The 26,449-nt window shown below is 43.9% G+C and overlaps 1 protein-coding gene across 1 annotated transcript in view; it reads right to left on the reverse strand.

Annotated features, from left to right (window-relative positions):
• Positions 1-895: 895 nt before the first annotated feature.
• The window catches only part of FANCM (FA complementation group M), a gene marked incomplete at its 5' end in the record, with an annotated part of 70,584 nt that continues 45,030 nt past the window's right edge, over positions 896-26,449 (reverse strand). The window contains 10 exons of the mRNA XM_084288025.1: positions 896-1,135; positions 1,291-1,582; positions 3,172-3,565; positions 4,275-4,841; positions 6,373-6,479; positions 7,421-7,577; positions 11,041-11,178; positions 11,715-11,783; positions 11,890-11,966; positions 13,582-15,553. Of these exons, the coding sequence (XP_084144151.1) occupies positions 988-1,135; positions 1,291-1,582; positions 3,172-3,565; positions 4,275-4,841; positions 6,373-6,479; positions 7,421-7,577; positions 11,041-11,178; positions 11,715-11,783; positions 11,890-11,966; positions 13,582-15,553 (3,921 nt within the window). The 3' untranslated portion in view covers positions 896-987. The remainder of the gene's footprint in view (positions 1,136-1,290; positions 1,583-3,171; positions 3,566-4,274; positions 4,842-6,372; positions 6,480-7,420; positions 7,578-11,040; positions 11,179-11,714; positions 11,784-11,889; positions 11,967-13,581; positions 15,554-26,449) is intronic.

Raw genomic sequence — 26,449 nt, forward strand, 5'->3', positions numbered from 1 at the left:
AGCTCCTCTTTGGCCCTCCAAAGCAGCGCTGCGTACAGCTGGCTCACCTCTAGGCTGCCGTGCTTTGCCCAGCTGGGCCGCAAGGCTGTGGGGTTGGGTTTTATTTTTTTCAGCTCAGCACTGCTGGCTGGCAGCCGGCCCATTCCTCTGCACAGACGCTGCCTTCTATCCCAGCCCCACACAGCCCGGCATGCATCAAGCAAGGGGATTTACTGCTGTTAAAGAAGCTCCTTGGTTCTCTGCAGGCGTCTTCATGAATGCAAAGGAGGATGGCTCCAGGAGGGAACAGGAAGGATTAAAAACTGGTTATTTCCAAGTAGCCACGGCGTGGCAGCAGCAGGCTGCATGTGCTGCACTGCCTTTGCAGGAGGCTGAACACGGATCAGTGCCGTGTGTGGGGGGCTCCCTGTGCCCATCGCAACGCGGCTGCCCCAGGGCAGGAGGTGAGGAGGCAGCAGCGGTTGCATGGCAGGGCCTGGAGAGCTGAAGAGGTGGCAGCTGCAAGGCCACCTGGAAGCTGGTGTACTTACTGCGGCTCAGTGTCAAACCTTTGGGAAAGCAGAACCCGGCAGCAGCCTGAGGAACACCTGACGTGCTGATTCATTGGGCACAGCAGCGCATGGGACCTGCCCGCAGGTGGGCTCCTTCCCCTCCTCGCCGCCTGTCTGCCTAAGCCAAAGCGTTCTACTTTGCTGAAACACTGCAGCAATTATTTTAGAAGGCGTTTTGTTATGCAGCTGAGCAGCAAACAGAAACCAGCCCTGCCCCCAGAGCCCCTGGCCCCGTTCTGCCCCCCAGCCACCATGAGTGGCCCAGCAAGGACGGCGCCTTGTGCTAAGGCACACAGCAACAGGAGTGGTCCTGGCAGGCCAAAAGCCCGATGTGTCTGTGAGGATTTATTTACAAATTTACAGTGACTCAAAACTCAGTAAAGTGCAAGTGAAATAAAACAGCCTGAGGCTCCCAGACACCCCCGTGTCTCACTCCTCAGCTCCTGGCGGGCGCGTGGCTTTTCCCCCTGGCGCAGAGGCTGTCGGGCAGCAGCTGCACGTCGCAGCCGTGGTGCAGGTAGCGGAAAATCTCCTCTGCCTTCTGCCGGCTGACCTGGGCGCCCGTGGCGATGTCCAGCGGGGAGCTGTAAGGCAGCACAGCGAGGGCACCTCAGCGGCAGCTCGCCCCACGTCAGGTGTGAGGGCTGCAGCAGGAATGAGGCTCGCCCAGCCCAGTATGAGGCACAGAGAAGGGAAGGGAAAGGCAGGCCATGAACTTGCCCCGCATTTCTGCTGTTACCTGTTGATCATCTTCTTCACAGAGCCAAAGCGGTGGCACATGTTGAGAGCAGCCAAATAGCTGATGTTGGGAATGCTCAAGTAGAAGTTGAGCTGCTCCTGTCTGCGCCCCTCCACCTCCACTGGCACGCTGATAGCCGCGTTTTTGCGTTGCTCCAGCAGAGCCAGGTCTTTCAGCAGACTGGCAGTTTCCTCCTGGCAAGAACTAAAAAGAATTCGGACCCCAGCCTGGACCAAGGCTGAGAGCACGCCATCATAGTACTGCGTCCTCTGGAAAAACCTCGACGTTTCTCCTGCAGTCACAACAAAGATAAATCTCACTGAATTGTCTCTAAGTCCTGAATTACCGTGAGGAAATGCAACGTGAATCATTTACAAAGGAAATCAGCTCAAAGAACCCTGCTAGGAGAATTCACAAAAAACAAAGTGATGGAAAACTTGTCAAGGAAAGGAGGTCGGAGGAGCTGCAGGAGCAGGGTTTCCCTGGTTATCTGAGAGGCGGAGTTTAGGAATTAACAGTGAAAATGTAAGTTAGATACGGAGATCCTTAGGCCGAAGGACTGAGAGGAACATGTACATGGCATGTGATGAGCAACAGGACAGGCCAAAGAAAGCAGAATGGGCTTTGTAAAGCTACAAAAAAAAAAGAAAAACTTGAGGTCTGTCAGCTGAGAAATGAGCAGCATTCTAGAAACAGTGTAATGAGAAAAACTGGAGAAAAATTATGAAAATAAATGACAGCGGTGGTGTAAAAAGGCAACCCAAACCAAACAGCTTATCTACAGCCACCGCACACAAACACCCTCCCTGAGGACCAACAATTTCAGGTCCAGTTCTATCCCTGCTTTCATATCTGAACTACCAATAATTTAATTTCTGCCACAAAACCAAAGCTCCACCTGCAGCAGTTCCATTTGTCCTGACGTGTTACCTCCTGGCACACCTGCAATTTAATCGAAGCTGCGAGCAGCAGATTCATCATCTGTGGAGCAGGTGCAGGAGCTCGCATTTTTTTCAAATGGCACCAAGAACAGACAGCATTAGTAAAATCCTTCGGCTGCCTAATTTGGATGTGTAAAACAAACTGCTGATCAAACTATAGAGACTAATTAAAGAAGTGAGTCTTGAATTCTCCATGAGCATTCAGTCAGGTCAGGAAGGATTACAAAGGTGTCTTTGAGACTCGACCCTGTGCTCTGTGACAGAGGGAACAGCTCAGACTTCCTGAAGTCTGAACTCTTTGTAGAGGTGCTCTCTTGTCTTTTTCTAAAAACTGATTTTGTTCAGCTGCTTATCTTCTGCTTAGTCCAGCAGCAGCCATGGCAGCTTTCAGTCCTTACATTTGGAGGCAGATTTAACACGGAGCGTGGTGTGTTCAGGCCAGGCGCTGTTCTTGCTGGCTCTACAATGGGAGAACTTCTCTACCACTTACAGACCCCACTCACTAAGTCACTGCTACAAAAAGTATTTTTCTTGACTCCTCCACTATTTTATTGCCAAGCGTACACAAGATTACGCTGCTTCCTTCATTCTGCTCTTCTCACCTACTTCATAGAAATCTGTCTTGGAGTTGTTGGTTTTTTTTGCACGTTATTAAGGTCAGTTATTAACATTTGAGTTAATAAGCTTTTCCCTGTTTCAGTAATTAGTAATGTATCCCTATGGATTCAGTTCTGCATCTCTGCCTATATTAAGTGCTCAAATGCAAAACAAATTGTAACGTTCAGCTTGTGCCCTCATTAATACAATACAATACTCCTACAGAGGCTGAAAAAAAGGTTTTTGATCTAATTTTGGTCCTGTGTTACACAAAGCCAGAGTGGCCATACACACCTTGAACAGAGAGCAGCGTGCCCCCTGCCACTGCCCCGGGAACACCTACCTGCCTTAACCCTGTCCTTCTCCACAATCACACATATCCTCTCAAACATGCCCTGCAGGCGCTGGATCCGCTGGGTAACTTTACTCCTGTTGACAGAGTTGAGCAGTTCTGACTGGAATTTCCTTTCCACCGCCATGCGGTTGCTCACGATGTAATCGCTGCTGCTCAGGGGGCAAACCTGCACCTTCACCCCGTGAACTGCCTTCAGGGAAGAAATGACATCTGCTCCGGAGGAGATCTCCCGGCTGTCTACCAGAACGCACAGCGCAGCTTTTTTCTCCACAGTGTCATGAGGAAACAGAGCCGTGGCTGAGGAGGGTTTTGTGGAAGCAGCAGAGGTTGCAACTGGAGTGTTCCTGCAGGGATTCTTCAAAGAATTCTCCGCCTGTAAATGCTGAAAATCACACAGTAATTCTGAGATTGTGCAGAAGCATAGCGCCAGAGAATGACATGCCACTAAAAGATACACTTCCCAACACTGATGCTTAACGGATACACTTTGTACCATGGATTTTTGAAATATCCAATGAATAAAATCTGTAAAAAAATATTTTTGATGTTGCAAAACATAAATTAATTCAGACTAAGACTTTAATCCCCTACCACAAAATCTCCCCAATTAGTTCAGCATCGAAATATTTAGGAGTTTGTATGACAAAAGCATGCAGCCTTCACTAGCACAAGTTCAACAAAAGACAGATAACGCAGATGACAGAAGTCAGGCAGAAAAGCACAAGAGACTGGGAATCCAACCTCAGACTGTCTTAATTTCAGACAGTGAACACTGTTCTGTAACTGCTATTTGAAATAGATTCATGTTCCTTCATGACTGTCAGACTCAAGACAGCATCTAATCCCCCATTTTTATTTATGGAGTGCTAAGACCTCCTCCAAGTTACCTGCGGGTACAAAAGCTCCCGATACCAGAGGGAGGTAATGTAAAGCAGGACCAGTGGGACGGACCTGCCCCTTCATACCAGGAGCACGCTCACTCTTGCTGACAGCCCTCAAAATATCACTACAACAGGACAGGTTCCCCCCACGTCAGACTCTTGAGCAAAAGGTGAGGTGAGAGGAAGGCCTTGCTTTGAATCACCACCCACCTCAGCAGGAGCCTGCAGATCCTCCTTCCCCGAGTCAGAACTGGCAGCAGCTGGTGAGGGGCGCCTGGTCCTGGCTTCACATCCTGGCTGAAAATCCAGCATTTCAGATACTGAAGCCTTCAAGCCCAGCAGTATCTCACTCTTTGTCTCCACAGGCTGAGGAACACTGTTTTCCCTGGTGACATTTTTATGCTGCACAGAAGAGACTGAAGGCAATGACTTGGGCAGCTTAGCATTTTCCTGTTCTGTCCTGATACAATCTGTTTTCACGGGCTTTTCATTACTGACACTTGTTTCTTCCCCGCTGGAATCACTGAGAACAATAATCCGGGACGGCTTCCTCTTTTGCCCTGGGACAGAGCAGTTCTGTTCCTTCTTGGCCAGGTTTAATTTTTTCCGGCAGCGAGTGAGGTATTGCTGTCTCCCACTAGTAAAACTCTCATTGTTTAAGAGATCAAAATTAACGCATATTTCCTCCTCACTGGATTCACTTTTCCTGCACGGCTCCTCTTCCTCTTCTCCAACACAGAAACTATCTTCTGCGTAAGTCTCATCTTGCTCAGGAATCTGGGGGGGGGGGAGGGGTAAAACAAATCCATAGGTTCAGAAACAATGTAATGACTTTGCTCTTCCTCTCAATAGATGTTTCTTATTTATCCAGCCCACCCCATGCAGAGGCACTGCAGGGCCCCGGGCTTCTGACACCTCCCCAGCCCTGCCCAGCTGAAGATGCTCTGTAGTTCTGAGCTACTTCCTTGGAGGGCCTGGCTCTGGGGCCCTCCGTACTCATAAGATGTGTCTGGCAATGCACATACACTGAGATTTCAATCAGGCCAACGTTTTATCACCAGAAAGCTTGTAAAAGGAATACTAATTGTAATAGCAGAATAGAAGCAAGATTCACTAGCTAATAATCCTACCAAAGACAGGCAGATCTCCTTTGGGTGTCTCTGCACAGGGCTGAAGGACTCCGAAACCCCACGCTTGGACACTCAGGACATGTTGCAGTTGTGCACAAAATAAGGCAGATTCGGCAAACCAATTATAGTACCATCTATGTAACATGAACTCTGCAGCATACACACAAGGCTTGCTGACAGAAGCTCTTTATGGTGGTGCCTTTATGATTTTTAAAAGGAAATGTAAGTTCAAATTTTGTGTTTTCAGCAACCCCCTGTCTCAGAAGAAACAGTAGAACTGACATAGTAAGGCCACGCTGCTTGGAAATTGGACTGCATGTGTTCTTATCTGTTTGTAAATAATCAGTGTGCACAGTTGTGTATTAACAACAAAGAAAAAGTAATTTATCCTTTTCATCAAATGCACTATAAAAACAGGAATATAGGATACAGAAAGAAAACTCGAGGCAGCGGGGTGATGGTGATAAGGAACCATCCTGAGATTCTGTTTTTCCAGTTCATTGATTTATTTGGTCTCTATAAAATAGAGGGAAAATTAAAGACTAAATAATTAAAAAATACTGTACAAATTATTTGTGTTGCACGATGCATGAAGAGCGCAGAGTAAAACACAACCAAAAAGACAGATCTTGTAGGGAACATCTCATCTGAGTGCTGTGCAGTGTTCGTATGGAGGGTGAGCACAGCCAACTGTGAAAGAAACTAAACTAAGCTGGGAGCAGCCAGAATGAGTTCACAGTTTGAAAGAAGTCGTTATGATAACCCAGCAACGTTTCACTGGCACTTCTATGAATATGGAGAATTTGTGCATAAATGTTAGCGTATGCCAGGGGGCAAGAGCTTAGGTAAAGCCTGCTCTGGAGTCATTTGTGCTCAGTGGTTACCCCACGGGGCAGCGGCACAACTTGGTGCCCGGGGACCACGTGAAGGCTCAGACCCAGTGAGGGCATCGGACAGCAAGAGGCACCCTGGCAGAGCTCAGGAGCAGCAAGAAGCACAGCTGTGAGAACAGAGCCAGGTACTTGGCCTGACTGAAACCTCAGTGTGTGTGCATTGCCAGACACCTCATACACTCCCAAAATACCAGTTTGGAACCAGCTGTGAGAGAAAGAAGCAGCACGCTTTACTGTCACACACAAGCAGAACTTCCCAAGGACAGCCGTCGTTTCGCCTCATACCTGTGAGAAGATGGCCGTGCTGTTGAAGGCACGATGAACCATTTTGAATCTATTCCCAAGAGCTGGACTGCGCACAGATTTCAGGTAAATTCCTCTCATCTCAGAGTCTGAATTAAAAACAGAAAATAGAATAAGAGAGTACAGTACTGTTAAGGATACATTTATCTTTATTATTAAATCATGTTTTCCATAAACAATTCCTTTACAGTCTTCCAAATTTGAAGTTCTCTATACACCTCTGATTATCTCAAAGCAAAGGAGTAACTCTACCCAGGTTGCAATTAGGAAGAGCTGACACAAAGGGCTTCTCAGCAGGCAGAGCTCTGGCTGCTCATAGCAGGGAGAAGGGCTATGGGAGCCACAGCAAACTCAAATCAATCTGTTATCCACATGGCAAGGCTTTCCCAAAACAGACACAACTGATGTCAGAGTCTGTATGAGACAGGTGTGGGGATTTCAGACTTTCAGCAGAGAAGGAAAATCCTCAGCAACACCTGGGAAGCTCTTAAATGGTATTAAGATGATTCCATCATGCAAATATCCCAGGAAAATCAAGGTCTATAAGCACAGGAATAAGAAAATCTTGGCCAAAAAAGAGCTTTACCTTCTCAGCTCTGTCAGTGTCAACACTGTAATCTACCTTTAAAATTCATATTGATACTTCACATCTAATTTTAGGTCTCTTTGTATGAAAAGACCTGAAAGCTTCAGAAATTTCTAAGTGAAATGGAAAATTCTGTTTGCCTTCAGTCACACTGGTGTATGCGGGGTTGGCTGAGGGGAACTCTGGCCTCCATGGTCCCCAAAGGACTCATTCCAGCTTGCACAAAGCTATGGCATGGCAGAGACTCCAGTGAAGATTTGCTACATAAGAAAACCAGGGGAATACAAATAGAAAAGGTAAAACAGGTGGAAAGCACCTGATTTACTAGAGCTGAGATTGCTACTAATTGGCTGACCCAGAGCAACTGACCGAATGGCTGTGCCTCTCACACACTGCTTGCTAAGCAGCACCTTATCTTAAAATCAAAAAACCTCCATCACTCACCATTTAACACCTGTGTGACCTCTGCATCATCATTCAGGAACTGACGAAGTGAAGAGTTCAGCTCATTCTCTGTATCTTCACCTTCATCAGACGAAACACAATCTGCATCTTGCTGGGACAGCTCAGCTTCGTCATCTAAAAACTGCCTTGCTGCATTCTAAAAAGGGAAAAAACGCATCCAAATGAATTTTAGCTAGACTCATTAATGTCATGATTAACTATTGTTACATATGAAAACTCTGATTAAATCAGTTCACCCAGCTGCTCAGATCAGCTGTGGGGCTCCCAGCACAAGGAGGACAGGGACATGTTAGATCGAGTCCAGACGAGGCCACGAGGATGCTCAGAGGCTGGAGCCCCTCTGCTGCAGGGACAGGCTGAGGGAGCCGGGGGTGTTCAGCCTGGAGGGGGGAAGGCTCCGGGGAGACCTCCCAGTGGCCTTTCAGTGCCTGAGGGGCTGCAGGAAACATGGGGAGAGGCTTTGTCAGGGGATGTGGTGACAGGACAATGGCTTTAAACTAAAAAACTGTTGATTTAGAATAGGTATTAGGAAGAAATCCTTCCCCCAGAGGGTGGCAAGGCCCTGCCCAGGCTGCCCCAGGAGCTGTGGCTGCCCCATCCCTGGCAGTGCCCAAGGCCAGGCTGGATGGGGCTGGAGGCAGCCAGGGCTGGGGGCAGGGGGCCCTGCCCATGGCAGGGGCTGGAATTAGATGGGCTGTGAGGTCCCTGCCAACCCAACCCAGCCTGTGGTTCTGTGACCACTGACACTAGGCTTCTGTCTGGAGTAAGAATCCATCACACAGGAAGGTGATGTAGAGAGCATGATGTGTAGGGAACTGCACAGCACACGAAGATCTGTCCCACCAACACCGCCAGTGAGGCTGGCTCCATCCCGCAGTGGTGCCGGAGGTCTGCACGCTGCGTGACGCCGTTAGCACCAACTAGGGCTGCAGGCAGGGCTTACCGACTGACCTACCCCAAACCATCAGGTTATTTGTGACTTATAAATCTTGTTTCACTCCTGTCAGCTAGGAGTTCTTCACAAAAAGCTCTTTTGATTTAGAAGTGCCGGATTTCTCTGAACTAAAGTCTTTTGGAAACTTCAGGTGCAGACTTCATGCTGGTTTGAACTTCTCTGATTTAAGATTGTTTGGTAAATTTGTTAGACAATGAAACTCATCCTTAAAAAATGCTCATTCATGGATGATGAGGCACTTCACACTTGAACTTCAGCATAGAGGTGTGCTATAAACGTAGATGCTGTGTTTCATAGTAACAGGCAACAAAACATTAAAAAAAATGTAGAGAACAAAAGGAAACTAGCCAGGGCAATGTTTTGTCAGAGATGCTTTTTTTAAGCTAACTTTTTCTCTTAAAATTTCAGCTAAAGCTGCTATCATAAAACCTGGAAAAAATCAGCATTTATCTCATTTTCCCCAGAAGAATGATAGTTTGCCTTCAGAATATTTCGAATGAATACTGTACATTTTGTTTTAGCACACAGATGTGCTACAATAAGAGATCTCTCAGGTTTTTTTTTTCAATTCCTTGCTGTTAACTTACTTCTTTACACCAAGTAATAAGCCTGACTGACAGGCATTATTAGCAGTTCCTTTTCTAGAAGAGTTTTGATTATTATAAAATGCATCGGAGGTCACCCGCTTACAGGAAAGACCTCTCAGTGCTACTGCCAATTAGGCTTAATCCTTCTTACTGGGGGAAGACTACGCAGAGGACAAACCCTGCAGCACAAATAGCACTATGACACCAGAAACCAACAGCCAGGAGTCTTGTCACACTTCGGAAACGAATAGTTATCAGGTTTTTAGATTGCCTATTGACCCTTGTTCAGTGCCTGCTGGCTATTTGGGTCACCCTGGACTTCCTAGGATCTCAGTTAATTGCAGATCACTGCTGCACTTACAGCTCCATTATCTGCAGCTGCGACACGACACCTAACTGGGGGTGGATTGATCACAGGGACTGTGATGTCCTGGATCTTCTGTGAATCTAGAAATTTGACATGTTCATCACCACAAATGTTTATCTAAGATAATACGTGAAGGCAGGGTAGAATTTCTTAAGTATACAGGTAATGTACTCTCTTTTCATGAACCTATCCCACATCAATAAAACATTTAAATAAAATAGAGAAATAGATTTTTAATCTCCCTAATTCTTTTTCATTCCAAAATATAAAGTATTGATACTGTAGGAAAGTCTCCATAATGAGGGTTATCTTTAAAACAAAGCTGCACCAGGGGAATTTCAGACTAGGTATTATGAAAAATTTCTTTACCATGAGATTGGTCAAACCCTGGAAGAGGCTTTCTGGAGAGGTGGCTGATGCCCCAGGGCTGTCAGTGTTCAGGAGACATCTGGACAATGCCCTCATTAACATGCTGTAACTTCTAATCAGCACTGAAGAGGTCAGGCAGGTGGACTTGATCTTTGTAGGTCCCTTCCAACCGAACTACTCTAATTTTAATTCTAATTCTAGTATTAAAAATATGCAACATAATGTGCCCTGGAGTCTGGATTACTGTAGTTGTGGAAACACATCTATGCATATTTAAGAGCTTTTCTACTTAATATGAGTGTATGATTCTGGCCCGGCATCTTCTCCACAAGTTCCCAATGCAGCGACAGATTAAGAGTAAAACACTACCTTAATACTTAAGCTTTGGGGTAGGGCGAGTACTGCTGTCGTTGGTCATTCAAAACTGAAAGCATTAGAGCAGGTGATATATGCATATGATATAAAGTCCTAACAGTGTAAATTCTGGAAAAGTGCCAGAGCCAGGCTGCCTAATTTCTGAATATCTCCTTACTTGTAATGTAAATTCTTGTTTCGCTTCAGAACATGATTGCGCAGGGACCTGCAGACTACTCTGAAGGTCATGTAATGCATGTGAGAATTAAATCATTAGCCAGTGTTTCAAGAGTTATTCCCTTAACTTTGCTACAAACCTGCATGAAATAGCTATGACCCTCAATACTCCTAAACAATGACTTAAAAATAAACAACTGCTCCACTGCATACCTACCACAAAATAGTTGTACCATGAGATCCTATGTAAGCCTGTAAAATACATGAACACACAAGCTCTAGAACGAATGTCTCTGACACAGCCTACTTTTGTCTTTTGGTTGTGAAATCATTGCTATAATTTTTCATGTTAATTTCTGTAGTTTTCATATGTTTCTTTAATAATTTAAATACAGACAAGTTATGAAATATTTTGTTCACTCTTGCAGTTTGGACACAAAATAGACTCTTACTAATTCTGTATCTCTTTTAGTTCAGTTTGGTGCTGCTCATGTTCAAAGAAGCATTTTTGGAGGTGTTCAAGGCCAGGCTGGACAAGTCCCTGGGCAACCTGATCTAGTGGGTAGCATCCCTGCCCATGGCAGGGGGCGTGGGACGTGGTAAAGACCATGTGGTCTTTAAGGTCCCTGCCAACCCAAACCATTCTGTGATTCTATGCCTATTCTGAACTTGATTTTGTTGTGTTGCAAACATGAACACTTATATAGGTACATACATAAAACGATACAACTTCAGTTCAAACTGCTGTATGTGTAAGCTTCAAAGCATTAAGAGATGTGAAATTCCATACCTTGCATGTAAAATCACTCTTGACCTTTTGACGTTTTGCACTTCTTCGCTGTTTCTTGTTATGTGCTGCTGAGCTGCTGTCTGTGGTCCTACTTGAGTTCTTGTGAAAATCCAAGCTGTCATCACTGGACACGTCTGACTAGAGGAACATTTCACAAACTCTTCAATAAATACAGCTAAAGCAAGCAGCATTATAATTACACAGTCATCTTTCAACATCTGTTTTTTTCTTAAGCAACACACAATTTTGATTGATTTGATATGGCAAAATGATGGAATAATGCTAAGTCAAAAGTTGCACCTCTTCAGAAAAGAACAGAAAAACACATTATTGGGAAGAAAAATTGGCTAAATGTGGCATGAACATTTTTTGATTCAAAGTTTTGAGGAAGAAAGGTTATTTTACTGCCTTTCACAGAGAGAGAGGCTCTGCTCTCTTCCCTATGACAATAATTCACTCCCAAACAACACCTACAGACACATCTTAGGAGAACTTGGGGATGAACTGAAGGAAGGAAAAAAAATTACATTCTAATACATCTTTGGTCAGATGCCATAAAGTATTTTTAATAAGAACACTTGCCTACGAACTGAGAAAATAGTGAATGTTTACAAATATCCTCCATAACCAAGTTTATTTTATTTTCCTTCTTCGTTACCAAAGCTCTTACTAACCATGTTAAGCGGGTGTCGGCGTTTTCTGATGGCGTGAATCGGTGATTCAAAATCACTATCATTCATAACCTATGTGAACAGAAATAAGAATAAATGCAAAGAGGATTTTTGCTTTGATGTTTGACTTTGTTGCTTTTTGCTTCTCTTGTCTTTTATTTTCTCTATTAAGACTCACCTCAGGAGACTTCAAAACATTTATTTTTCTGTTTTTCCTCTGGAAAACAATCTCTTCTTCACTTTCACTGCTGCTTCCTACAGAAAAATAATAAGCAACATTCACAAGGATGTGTGTTGTTCACAGTACAATATTGCTATAACTGAACAATCAAAACCTCTTTCTCTGATAAAAGTACCTACAAAGGAGATTACTTATTGATCTTTGTGGCAAATACTGCTCTCTTTAGCCTTGTTAATCAAAATAAATAATCTCCAGTTGAGATGTACAATAAATCCTACTTTCCTGGAGGTTCTCTGAGCGGAAATGATTACCCCAGGCAGTACAGACACAGAAAAAGGGAGGTAAAAAACGAAGAATGAAACCTAGAGAAGAAGCCCTTAAAATTTGAGTAAGTATTACACTTCTGGAAACATTTTGTAGCACATATGCCTTTGGATGCCCAAAACAAAACCAGAACTCATCAAAAAGTCCTCTTCTTGATTCAATTTTTCAAACAACTGCAGCCTTTTCTGTTTTTTCAAAGGACTGCCTTTGCTGAAGTATAACATATGAATACGACAACAGGAGGTAATGTGATCCTCTTTGATATCTTTATTGATGACTTGGACAAGGGGATTGAGCACACCCTCAGTAAGTTTGCAGGTGACACCAAGTTGGGGGGAAGTGTCGATCTGCCGGAGGGTAGGGAGGCCCTGCAGAGGGACCTGGACAGGACGGGGCGATGGGCAGAGGCCAAGGGGATGAGGTTCAACATGGCTAAGGGCTGGGTCCTGCACTTTGGCCACAACAACCCCATGTAGTGCTACAGGCTTGGGGCAGAGTGGCTGGAAAGCTGTGCAGAGGAAAAGGATCTGGGGGTGCTGACTGATGCTCGCCTGAACATGAGCCAGCAGTGTGCCCAGGTGGCCAAGGGCGCCAATGGCATCCTGATTGTGTCAGGAGCAGTGCAGCCAGCAGGGTCAGGGAGGTGATTGTCCCCCTGTGCTCTGCTGTGGTGAGGCCAAACCTCGAGTGCTGGGTTCAGCTTTGGGCCCCTCAGTACCAGAAGGACATCGAGGCCCTGGAGCATGTCCAGAGCAGGGCTACGAAGCTGGTGAGGGGCCTGGGACACAAGTCCTGTGAGGAGCGGCTGAGGGAGCTGGGGGGGGTTGGGCTGGAGAAGCGGAGGCTCAGAGGAGACCTCATTGCTCTCTGCAACTGCCTGGAAGGAAGAGGTGGGGAGCTGGGGTTCGGCCTCTGCCCACAGGTAACTAGTGATAGGACTAGAGGGAACAGCCTCGAGTTGTGCCAGGGGAGGTTCAGGTTGGGAATGAGGAGACATTTCTGCTCAGCAAGAGCAGGCAGGCGTTGGGACAGGTTGCCCAGCAAGGTGGTGGAGTCACCGTCCCTGAGGATGTTATCGCTTGTGGAGAGATATCAGGGGGTTAATTCAGACTGCTTTCTCCAGTAGGTATGCATGAGGCTCAGCCTCAGATGGCTAAGCTAGAATGCACGGTACACTGCAGGAAGCTGAGATTCTGGGAAGCCTCCTCGTTGAGCTACCTTCTAGTATTAAAACCACTGTTTTCTTTTCCTCATATCATAGCCACCTAAGTCAAAATACCTAGCTGAATATGCAAAAGATACTGAATTCAAGATTATTTACATAAACATGAAGGTATTAACTAACAGTACCACTGCATCCCCTACCTTCAGCAGGACACACACGGGAAGCACGAATATTGGTATCTTCCAGGTTTGCAGATCTTCCTAAAGGGGAATCAAGTGCATCCAAGGCTGAACTCTCAAAGTTCTGTCCATGTGAGCTTGTATCTACTTTATCTGTAGGACGAACACCTGCAATTTCCTCCACGACACGTGAGAAAACATTCACAGGATTTCTTCTGATAGCTTCGATATTCCTAACCCTTCTACACGGGGTAGAAAGGGGAGAAGCCAAGGCTTCATGTGATCCACTTCTCCTTCTGTTCCCTGACTTTGAGACAGGCCCTGCAGGGGTTGCATCCCCAGCCACTTCTGCAGGACTCACATTACTACTCCTGAGTGGCAGTGGTGTGGAAATGTTTCTTCTCTCAAGGCTTTTGCAATCCCATTTTGGCAATGTTTGAAATCTGCAGCTATCGTTTAGTATTTTTTCTCTATCTTCAGTGACACCTGTGTGACTCCGTAAGGCACCATTTAATTCTGGCGTATTGTTCGTATTCACTTCATCTTCCAAGATTTCATCCTCACATTCTTCAATGGAAAATCCCAGATCAAAGTTAACAGAAAACAGTTCTTGAGAAGCGTCATAAAGATCGTTATTATCCAGACTCTGCTCGGTCACACTAATATCATCCACTGTTTCCACGGTTGTGATTTTACTGCTTACCTGCTGTTCCTTGCAGGTTTTGTCATCTCGTGAGGGAAGCCACTCAGAGCCTTGCACTGCAGCCGACATGCTAACATTCCCACCTGAAGCTGACATGACAGAAGGCTCATTATTCACAGATGGAATTTCAGTATTTGTTTCATAAATGTGTTCATCTTCAAATAAATGTATACTCTTCTCTTCATCAATAATAGCACTTCTCTTGTTTGTTTCAAGGCATTCTTTATCTTCTTGAACCAAACATTTACTTGAAGAGTTATTTGCTGGAGTGTAATTTATTGTCAGAGTTTTCTTTTCAATTTCTGTCAATTCTTCATTGTCAAACAGGCTATCAAAGCTGTCACTCCAGTGAAGCCCCTCGACTTTGTCATCAGCAGTCTGCAAAGATGATACAGGTTTTGAAAAACAGGTATTTACAGAAGCACACAAGTCACTGGTGGCTTTCACTTCAGGATTTTCAGAGGGCAGGAGTGAATGATCAACTTCTGACGAAGCAGGAAAGTCTTTGTCCTGCAGTCTCTCTGAATGACTATTGGAAATAGCTTTTTGAGAAGGGCTTATTGTTTCTTCACTTCTCTCCATTTTTTCAAAATCACAAAGTTTATTCAAAGGGGGAGGAGAGTGTGATAAAAGCCTTTCCACAGAGGAAAATACGCCTTCCAACCAAGAAGACTCTTCAGATGACCTCACAGGCACAAACAAATCCAAGTATGATTCAGGAAGATAAAATAAGTCAGAGGACACAGGTGATTTCTCAGCTGTGAAGCTGCTACAGCCCAAATCCGCATGGTTCCTCCCTGGTGAAGAACAGGCTTTACCTACAGTTTCGTATTCCTTTATTGCTGCACTTTCATGAACTTTCTTCTGAACTGTACTTTCACTGTTGTCACGTAAGTCAATAAATTCATTTAAGTCAAACGTCACCTTCTCTATTTCCTCATCCTTTTGATTGTCCTGGTCAGTGTATTCAGCCTGAGTGAGCCTCCTTGCTGAGGAAGACTCTGAAGCATTTAAATCTGTAGACATCACAGGCACTTCTGAATTCAGCCCCGAAGTTCTTTTGGGAATCTTTGTGGTTATTTTAAATATGGAAAATAATTCACTCTCATTATCCTTTACATCAGGTAGAAATGGTTTTACTTTTGATCTGTGTGCCGTGTCTTTTCTGGATGAATGTGCTTTCTGATCAAATGTGGACTTGGTCATGGGAAGAAGACTTTTATTCCTTTGAACATTAACATCTTCAATACGTAAGTGAGGCTGAAGCTCCAGCTCATAGCTGCAATGTCCCTGGTGAAAAACACAGCGTAATAATGATTATAAATACAGAAACATTTTCAAGGACTTGCCATGAGGATATTTAAAACAAGTGGCAAAGGTTTTTTTACTCCCCAGCATTATCAGAAAGAAAAAAAAAAAAAAAAGAAAAAAAAAAGGAAGTGCTTTGCATTTAAGGTCACAGCTTTCAAACAAAGTGTTTCCTGGCAGCTTAGCTGCAAATCCATGCTTGGGTAGTCACACCTCAATGTTTCATGCATAACTATCAATTGCATTTAACAGAGCTGCAATGCACAGCACTCGCCACTGTGCGTCTGTGCCTTTCTCAAAACATTAACAAACAATTCTTTGCTAACTAACTGTGCAAGGTATTGTCTCCTCAGCCTAATACTAACAGGCTCTAGTTCTGGGAGGACTAGGAAATTCAGAACGGTGGTGGGAGCAGAAGAAAACCTTATTCAAGGCACATGTGAGCCTGGAGTTCTCTGTTCTCTTCGTACTACTGTTCACAATTTGGCTATTGCCACTGATGCCATTGCACATGAAGAACTTCTCACTTACATACTCTGAACTTCATTTTTTCCATGGATGCTTACTGATCTTCTTTATTAAAATTCACTGACCTAGGCAACCAACTCTTTAAAAAACCTGGCTGTAAAAGGAGCAGTAGGCTCTGACATCATTCACAGCTAAGGGAGCTAAGAGAGTCCTTCCCACTCTCTCTTTTAAATTAAGTTTGCAAAATTAAGGCTTGCAATCTCTAAAAGGAACAGTAAAGGCCAAATGAAGCTCTGATAGCAGTGGTTTGAAACGCTCTTTCAAAGTTCCAATCTGCTTCACAAATTAAAAACAAAACAAAACAAAACCAAAACAACTACAAATGGAGAAATAAGATCAAAACAGAAAGTACAATTATTTTCTGACTGTTCAGTCAGATGAATCTCCAGATGCCTTAATCCCTGCAATAAAACAAGGTACCTTCACACTGGATGACAAAGCTGACAATTACAATAAGAGGTAACAAGTAACATTCTCCAAAGTCTTCCCAGATATCAGCTGTAAATGAGCAAGGTCCTTGCAATCCAAGCTCCTATACCCTCCTCATTGTCCTGAGAGAATATTATTAGAGAAGGTCTACTTCAGCTTGTGCAGGTCGTGATGTTCACTCCCACATCTCTGTCTTCCAGCTGCGTGTATTAGCCATTAAAGCAATACTAATTGCTCTTCTCCCGTGGACACAAACCCTGGTCTTCATTCGCAGAGATCCTGACTTTCCCTTTCTCCAACAGCCAGGCTCTGCCCACTTGAGCAGTTAGGGAAGTGTCCAGGGCTGTTTAAGAGATGACGCTGACACACCAACTTCTTGCTAAAGCTGGGACCCCTGGGACCACTCGGGCAGCTCTTCCAAAACAGACTGTGAAGAAATTGGACTTGCTGATCTCGAAGGCCTTTTCCAACCCAACTGATTTGATGATTCTACAAAATCACACCGTCAGAGCAGCACGGACGGCACACCTGGAGCTGCTGTTAAACTGACTTCTACTGACTTCTCTGGCTGCTGTAAGGAGTCAGGCAATCGTGGAAAGCAAGGTTTGAGAAGTACTCTGTAGGCACTCTGCCTATCCCACTGCACGAGGTAGAAAGATCAACACCTACACGTACTGCCGGTTGGTTTACCCAGCAGTACTCCCGAAAATAGCCCTGACTGAGGTTCCAAGCTGCCTTCCCTGCATTTGAAAACTGATCCCACCCTAACAAGCTTTGGATGCTCTCTGGACGCAGAAGATAAAGCATACTGTCTGGGAGTAAGAGTATTTTTTTTACTCTTGAGTATTTAATAATAAATCAGTATTTATTATTTTAAATTTTAACACTAACTTCACCAAGAGGCCACAGAAGGGATCGTATGCAGAATAAATAAGGACAAATCAGTGTACAGCTGTTTTGGGGTCGGGGCACAGCTGGTTACAAATCCTGTTAACAGCAATGACAGCTGTGTCTCAGTGACATAGTGCGCAATTTCTGTAAGGTCAGCACAGGAGAATGAGTGGAGCAGGGGGAAGAAGTCAATTGCTGGAGTTTCATTTGTAAAGAGCCACAGAACAGGCAGCCCATTTGTCACTACAGAAGATGTTACTCAGCTGCTGCACACCTGCTGCCTGTGCTTAGGCCATCGGTTCATAAACGAGGATATCCGAAGGAACTAAACGTTAGGATTTCTCACACAGAGCAGAAGAGGAGATCCCCAGGCTACACATGCTGACTTATAAGAAGTCTTACTGTCAAAACAGTGAAGAAACAATTAATATGAAAGGGTTTGAGGATGATTTTGATATTGTAGGTCCAAAATGATTATTTTCCCTCAAGTTCAGCCAAAACAAAGAATCAAGATATGGAGGTCTCCAGATAAAATCAAAGAAGAGCAGCAACAAACAACAAGCAACAAGACCTGGTCCAATTAACTTTCCATACATCCTCTGAGGAGTTTGCGTATTTGGTTGACAGGGTAACGGTGCTGATAGTGATATGTTTTAGATTTATGTAAGTCATGACTGAATGCTGCACAATATTTTGATTAAAGTATCCAAGCACTGTAAAACCACAACATACATTAAATGGATTGAAGATTGATAAGCTGCCAAACCACTAAGCTATATTGAAACAGAAGTAGGTGATGCTCTTTTCCGCCCAACACACTTCTAAGCGATGCAGCTCTGTAGGCCCTACTTTGTTTCACATTTTTTTAAGTAACCCAAAGTAAAACAACCTAAACAGTAATTAAACCTGCAGGAAAAGGTGAGGGTTCTAAGTAGGCAAAATGGTAATTCAGATCACAACTGGACCAGAGGTAAACCAGTTAAGAGCAAATCATTTAACTGTTAACACAATGAAACAAAGAGTTACATGTTTAGGAGTAGCAACAAGTAAAAGGACAGTATCACATCATGCAAAGGACCTAAAGAAATTCATAAACAAAATTCCTGATTGATAATGGTTGGTATGCAATCTCTTGCTTACATATATGGGGATCTAGAAGGTGGCAAATGTGATGCCATTTTTATAATGGTCAAGGATAGATTTGGGAAGCTATAGGCTGCTAACTGTATACTGAATAAATTAGTAGAAGCGCTAACATATAATTTCTGGATGAGTCTCTTCAGAGGAGTCAATACTACTTTTGAAAACAAAATCAAACCAACAAAACAACCAACCTTATAAACCCATACAGACCATTAGATTTCTCTGAAGTGACCAACAAACACAAGAGTTGGGAAGCTGTCATGCATACAGTCTTCCTGTTTTCCAAAAGGTTTCCAAAAAAGTCCCTGCTGAAATCTTTAAAACCACCAGCAGAGACCAAAACAGGAAATTTTCTTGCATGGATAAGTAATTGTGTACAAGACAGAGAGCTGGAGTGAGGAGCTGTTGCAGTGAAGAACTTTATTAGTCCACTGCTTATCTTCATGCTTCCACTATAACGTGAACACTACACAGAAGTCTAGTCCCACTCCTCAAAATGATTTCATAGAACTGGCAAAGTTCAGAGAACAGAAGCAAGAATAAACAGTCATATCCATATAAGCTGCTAGAAAGGCCTCTGTCTTCAGGACTCAGACCCCACCTCATCTATTCTTGATAGGCTTAAAAAATACTCAAGATACAGAAAAAATCATTTTTGTACTTAAATTTGTATGTTACAAGAGTTCTATCCTTTACTAGAAGCCCGATGTATGTTCTGTATATGAACTACACCAACAAGAAAACAACCAGCCATATCTAAAAATTGTATCTAGCTGCATTCACATTTCTGCAGATTTATTCTCCAAAAATTTCCTGGCTTGCAAATGTATGTAAGCACAGCAATTAAAGGAAAAAAACAAAGAGAGAGAAAACAAACATCTAGCAGAACTGCTGTGTGTCAGGACAGCAGCCCAGGAGATGAATTTCGCATCTAGGACAAATGCTGGTAACCTAATTCCAGGCTTACACGGAGTTATATAACTGGTCTGCTTCAACCTAGTTCAACTTAGTCATCCAAAATACTTTCTCCCAGCAAGTCTAGGTAATACTGATGGAGTGAGGGGACAAAGCTGTAATTACCACATTGCAGCTGGGATATGTACAACTTGCAGAATCTTAAATTTGCTGTTCAGCTCTTTCACAGACTGGTGAGCTCCAGTGTGTAGCAGCGAGTCAGCAAGTAGGTCACGGGCGAGCAGAAACAGGCACCTCACTGATCTTGTCATACTAAACCAATAGCCCTGCTCAGAGGACTGATTCAGTACAAAAAGCAATAGGTTTCTTAATACAGAACATAAAAAGGAAAAAAGGAAACAAGATATTAAAATCTTCATTCTTATTATATATCTGTATGTTCTCCAGCACTTAAATTTAAATGTATTGCTAATGTCAACATTAAAATTAACCTCTCCCTCCTAATAAACTACTTCGGATGTGTGTTTTCTAGTAAGGCTGATGTCTGCCCAAACCATAGTGATATTTACTTTGATATTTTAAAATGAAAAGACAAGTCAATAAGCAGACATGATACAGATGTTAACAATTACAACTTCTCTAACTGAACCCTGTATTAGAACTGAACCAAAGCAGCACTGAAGTCTGCTCTGACACCAGAGAGAAAAAACTATTTTCTGAACTGCTCTTAGTTAGACCTAGGGAAGAAAGGCTTTGGGATTTTTAACTTTTACACCGAGTGTTAAATCCTGATGAGTAAACACTGCCAATGTATTCACATGGGTGTCTTCTCTGGTTAGCTCATGGTTTAGCATGAATACCAGTAACAATTACAACAAGAAGGCTGGTGGTTTTCCCACAGCGTTTTTCACAAGCAGGTAGAGCAGATGTCAAAGCAGCAGATTGCAATCTACTTGAATGACAAGAGGTTACACATTTATCCTCACAGGTGATCATTTGATCCCTTAATACTCAAGGGAAAACCCCTTCCTCCTCATGTGGAAGACCCTTTCATGTATCCTGAAACACAAAACCATGCCTCAAACGCTCTCAACCACGACTGTTCTCCCCTCACTTCTTTGCAAGGTTTACAAGAATTTATTAGGATATAATTATTGCTTTGAATTTTAACACTCTCACTGAGGAAGATAAAGCACACCTCCAAGACATGCAGTCAGTTGTAATGGCAGACTCCTGAAGGGCGGAGGAATCAATGTGCAGTTCTCCTCCATCTCCTTCCATTCCCACAAAAAGAGCTTCTGCCTTTCGGGAATCCTGCACAGACGCTTGGCAAACTGGGCTGTACATAATAAAATACTGTGCTCCTCTCCCTTTTTAGGCCATTTTCAGATAGGTTAAACAATTTTGATGCTTATGTGATTTCACTGATAACGTCTGCCATCTGAGTGCTGGGCAGACCTTTTAGGAACTGGTTAATCAATCCCTCCTATTCCATGAGTGCGTAGTCTCTGACAGAGACTGCAGGGAGAAATGCTGTCAAAAACTATTTTTTGAAGTTCAAATTTATTATATACACCAAACGGACCTTAAAAACATCCTCAGTTGATTCATCAGAGGAGCCCAATGGACATAGAAACCACGACTACAAAAGCTGTGATGTTTCTCCTCCTGACCATAACGTTACCGATGCATCTAGCAGTGCTGCTGCTGTTCAAGCTGCTCCTGCCTGCAGCTTTAAGCTGACAGCCATGTATCTCTCACAGGCTTTACATTTAGTTGCTTTCCCTGAGCTGCAGCGTTATGCCATGTCTAACAGAAAACTGAGACCATGTACGTTATGAGGAAGGAGTGTTTCTGGCTGGTGTGCCCGGTCCTGAGGAGACTTTCAGGCAGCAGTGAGAGCACCAGCGAGCCACCCCCAAACACAGCGGGAGCGTTACCTCAGATTAACCCAGCTAAGCCCCTCCAGGTGCCACACAACCTGCTCGGTCCCCTTGTCCCTTTCACACGGGTGACAGCCCCGCATCCTTTGCCAAATCGCTCTGTTGGGTTCTCGCTGCGCACACAAAACCCTACAGGACCATTAACAACAGCACACCTGCAATTAAAGGTTTGAACCATCTAAACAAGGGCTTAATTACAGTTCAGGCTCAAACCATTTGGCAACAAGATCAGAGGAATCAATATGGCACAAGGAAAACTCATTTAATTAGGGAGTGGAGATGTCTGCGGGCTCCCCGGGGCAGCCCTGCTGCCTGCCAGCACAGCACGGCACAGCACAGCACAGCACAGCACAGCACAGCACGCACCCACCCCTGGGCGCCTTCCCCTGGGGTCTCTGTGGTGCAGGACATGCGGGGACCCCTCTGCAGAACTCCTTGTTGGGAATCCCGGGACAAGGTGCTTGCTTCACCTGTTCTCTGGGGTGTAAAACAGATTTGGCACCCCAATAGTGAAGAGACACCCACAGGTTAAACCAAGAGCTCCAGAAAGGCCTGAGGGTGCACTGTGAACCCCGTAACCAAACGTCACATGTGGTCTGGTTTTGTTGCTGGCTGGCAAGAAGTGCTGCACATCTCAGACCAGGTTCTTAACCAGACATAGGATTGCCAACAAGGGCCTACAAAGCTATCCCTTTCATTGCCCTTATTTGAGTATTTTTAACTTTGATTCAGTATCTCCTGGTAAAAAGTCAGTGGAACCACTGTATTCCCCCAAACATGTTTGATTTAACCTCACAATCAGGAAAGTATCTTCAGGTTCTCTGGAAATCCAGGGTATTCCAGGAGAATTTTCCCTTGGTCCAGCACTTCACCTCATGAATCTCAGGCACGTGTGGGCTGGAAGGGACCTTAGCTTAAAGACTCCCTCTCAGTCCCCTGTTCCTGTCACTGACAGCGCTGATAATCAGCGTTACCAGGTGTTCAATTGCTCTGACTGGACTTCTGATTGCCAGGTTTGCAGCAGGAAATGGATGCTCATGTAATAGTTCCACACATGATGACATTGTGACTTTTAAAAGTCATTATCAATTGCCTACCTCCCAGAAAAAAGCGCACTTGCACCTCAGTATTTCCTGTTACAAATCCTCAGGATCTTGGTCAGACACAACTTCAATAAAAGCGATTACTTTGCCCTGACCTTGTTTCCAAAGAGTACAGTTTAATTTTCAAAAATGCTTAAAAGCTATTGAATTATTTTGCATAAGGACAACTTGATTTGTTACCGTGTTACACAAAAATCCATGCTTGTAGTCAGGAGAAAATCCAATCCCATCTGCCCGGTCCTCGTTGCTGTAGCGATAAAGCCACGCAGGCATTAAGGGCTTTTCTGCAGGGGGGTGCCTTTGCAGGGCTCCTCTCTGGGATTTCTTTTTTTATTTGCTTTCCAATATGCCATTCTTTTCTCCAAGTTATTAAAAGCATATAAATACAATACAAATAGAATTATTCCAAACATTTTCACTTCTATTTAAAAATATCTAAGCCTTTTAATCAAATTTTTAAATCTTACACAAAACACAACTGCATAGGAGATTTCTTGGAAACGTTAACTGAATGAATAAATGGAAAAGAAAAGTACAGTGCTGAATTCCTGAGCAGTCTTCCACAACAGCAGATACCCACAAAGAGCACACACACCCCTCCTGAGCTGGCTGGTGTTATTACTAATCTCTGAATGAGATCCTTCCCAAGAAATAATTAGTGCATCAGAAATTTCCAGATCATTGGGTTATTCATATTAAAATAACTGGCTGGTTTTATGCTTTATACCTAAGTAAGAAAATAATCAATAAAACGGTGGTTTGAAGTTCAATATCCTGGTTATTTAAGGAAATAGCTTTGATTTGTATCTGTCTTTATCCCTCTGCTATTAAGAACCGTAAATGAACGTCAGAGAGATTAGCAGTGATAAATTTGGCTACAGAATATTTATAGTAGGAACTTGGATGCACATTACACACAGAGCCTGCAAAAACCTGTGAATCACTGCTAAAACATCATTGTTTCTATCCTCATTTTCATACCAGACAAACATTTTAGGTAGGTTTTTTTACAAGCTTAACTTCTGCTACAGGTCAATTTCCCGGAGGCTGATGTAATATCCCTTTATCCTCTCCTCATGCTTATTAATAGCATCTGCTACAATTTCAAAACACACCCAAATACTAAAGTAAGGTGAAACTTAGGAAATTTTCTATTTGCTACAGCAAAAATCTTCACCAAGAATGCCTAGGGCCAAGTGGTGTAGAAATCAGCAAGCTGGAATTAAGACTATCCAGACTGGTGTGCTCACACTGAGCATATGCAGTGTGTCTGCGGGCACGTTAACCCGGGCACTGCACGAGCACGTTGTGCTGGGGCAGGAGGCACTGGTGCTGAGAGCAGCACGCTTGTCCCTGCACTGCCTGTGCCTTCAGCAAGCACAGTGCATCCCAGGGGTCTCACTGTGAAGGGGAGCAGGGCACTAAAGAGGGCTGAAATCAAATCTGGCAGAAAAGCATTATTTTGAACCTCACAATTTTCCCAGTCTTATGCTTAACTGAAGTGCTCCTGGAAGTACAGTGGCAGAAAAGTGCACGGGGCCAGCGTCTGACAGCCCTGCACTTGCCAACACAAGCAGCTCTTCTGGCAGGTGCAATGCTGCCCAGCACAGCCTCCGCAGTACCAGAATCAGGAACACGGCCAAGACACGTACCCACCTACAAAACCATGCCTTAATAGCAATGCACAAATTCAAAACATTGCCTACCAATCTGAATTTCTTCTATTGTGCTCTACTTATACATTTTTAATTAGTATTTTCTTCTCCAAACAAGGACTCTACAATAAGAATAAAAACAGTGTAGCAGTTTCTACTGTCAAAGTAAATTAACCCTGCCTCCCTGCACGTCTGGCTACAGGCAACATGGCACAATCAGGTTTTGGCAAAGCTTGCTTAATTTTTGAAAGATCCTGACGTGAACAATTTTATATGCAGCCGTGTCAGGAATGATGCAAAACACCCTATCATAAGGAAAATCTAAACGTGTGAAGTTAGAATGCCATCCTAATGTTATATTTAGTCCAATTTTAAATTTAGAGTACAAACTTCAAATCAAAGTAGCAAATACAAGTTTTTAAAGGGATATCCCAACAAGCACACAAAACATAGGGATGAAGAATTCAAGGCTGCCCTTTATGAAGATGTTACCAGGCTACATGGGCAGGAAAAGTGCAGCAGTCCTTGTTTACCTTGACTTTAGTGAGGCTTTTGACACAATCTCACAGTGAACTGTTTGAGATACAGTTTGATCAAAGGACGAGGACTGGTATGGAGTCCAGCCAGTGGCTAGTTGCTGGGAGTCCTTCTCAGAGGTCTTTGCTATTTAACATTTCTATTACTGACCTCGACTGCAGGTGCCAAGTGCACCTTCAGTAGGTCTGCAGATGATGCCAGGAGAGGGGAAGCAGGTGACACACTTTAGGACAGGGCCAGCAGGATGACAGAAACCTCAAGACAGAAAAATGAGACAGCAGTGTGCCCTTGTGGCAACAAAGACAAACACATCCTGGCTCCTTCGATAAGACTGCTGCCAGCAGGGCAAGGGAAGTGATTATTCTCCTGTGCTGAGCACCTGGGGAACCTGATCTGGAGCATCTGATCCAGTTTTAGTCCCCCAGTACAAGAAATGGCTCATCAGATTGCAGCAAGTCCAGCCATGCCACCAAGACTGTCAGAGGCTGGACCACATTAGGTACAAGGCAACAAGTTCCTTGTGCCAAAGGAACTCAACCTTGAGAAGAGAAGAATCCTAACACTGCCTTCAATTATCTAATGCAAGAAGTATACAGCAAGGCGCCTTGGTCTGATTTGCCGTGGAGCTGTACCCTCTTTCCTCTGTGTGCATTTTCTGAGGCACCAGAACTGAAGCTGTAGGAAGACTGAACTAGGACAAGACTGGTACTGAGGAAAACAAAACAACCTCCTGCAAACTCACACATCCTCTCATGTTAGCAGTACGGAAGATTGTTCTCTTTCAAATTGCAGGGCAGCAAGTTTGTTCTGATGTAATCCTGACGAGTAAGGACTGCCACAACTCAGCGACTGGTCCAAGGCGATTCCACTGTAAACAGAGCATACAGCATGCACTTCCCTTCTCTTTGGCGAAGGCCAGTGGGAACACAGCCTGTCTTGGGAAGACTATTACTGCTCCTCAGAGAAGTCAAAGCTGACTTAAGAAAATCAAGAAAATATTAATAAAACTTTAATGCACGAAATCACTGTCAATAATGAAAAAATAAATTAAAACATTCCATCTTTGTTTTTATGAAGAAAAATATGATGAAGCTTTGAAGTCCTTGAACCTTGACAATTTGGTGTAGGTATAACAAACAGACCAAGAACCACTTATGTTTGAAAACTGGGTGCCAGTGCTGATTACAGCTTCTGCCTTGTGAACCTTGCCAGATATAGTCAGAGTTACTGCAAGTGCTTTGTTTTTCTGTATAAGAATTCAACAGGGTGGAGCAATGCCTCATGTTGTAACCTCTCATATTCAGCAGTCACTAGAAGGTGTTTTCAGCCTGCCGATGGCATCCAGTTATGCACTTCTCCTCTAACTGGTGAGAAAGTTCAGCATCTCCACCTACGACTAGTTAAGACAGATCAGAGAAAGCTGGCTGAAAATCAATCCAGATCATGCCTGAAATGCTGAGCTAGGAAGAAGGTGAATGAGATAACAGGCAGTCCCACTCTTTTGGAAGCAAGAACATTATTTACAAGACACCATGATTAGGCTAACATTTAGCTGTTAAATTAGAAACAGTGAAAGCCAACTGTTTCTCCCTGGTTATCAATGAACAGCAATACCCCTTCCTTTCTGACACAGATCTTCCAGCATTTTCCAGGAATGTGAAAAGGCTCTATTCGCAAATTCTCTGCTGCACTGCCATGTCTTGTACACGGGACTGATCTGAAATACTTGGGAGA

Source organism: Netta rufina, assembly GCF_964035555.1.
Source record: "Netta rufina genome assembly, chromosome: 5".
Taxonomy (NCBI): domain Eukaryota; kingdom Metazoa; phylum Chordata; class Aves; order Anseriformes; family Anatidae; genus Netta; species Netta rufina.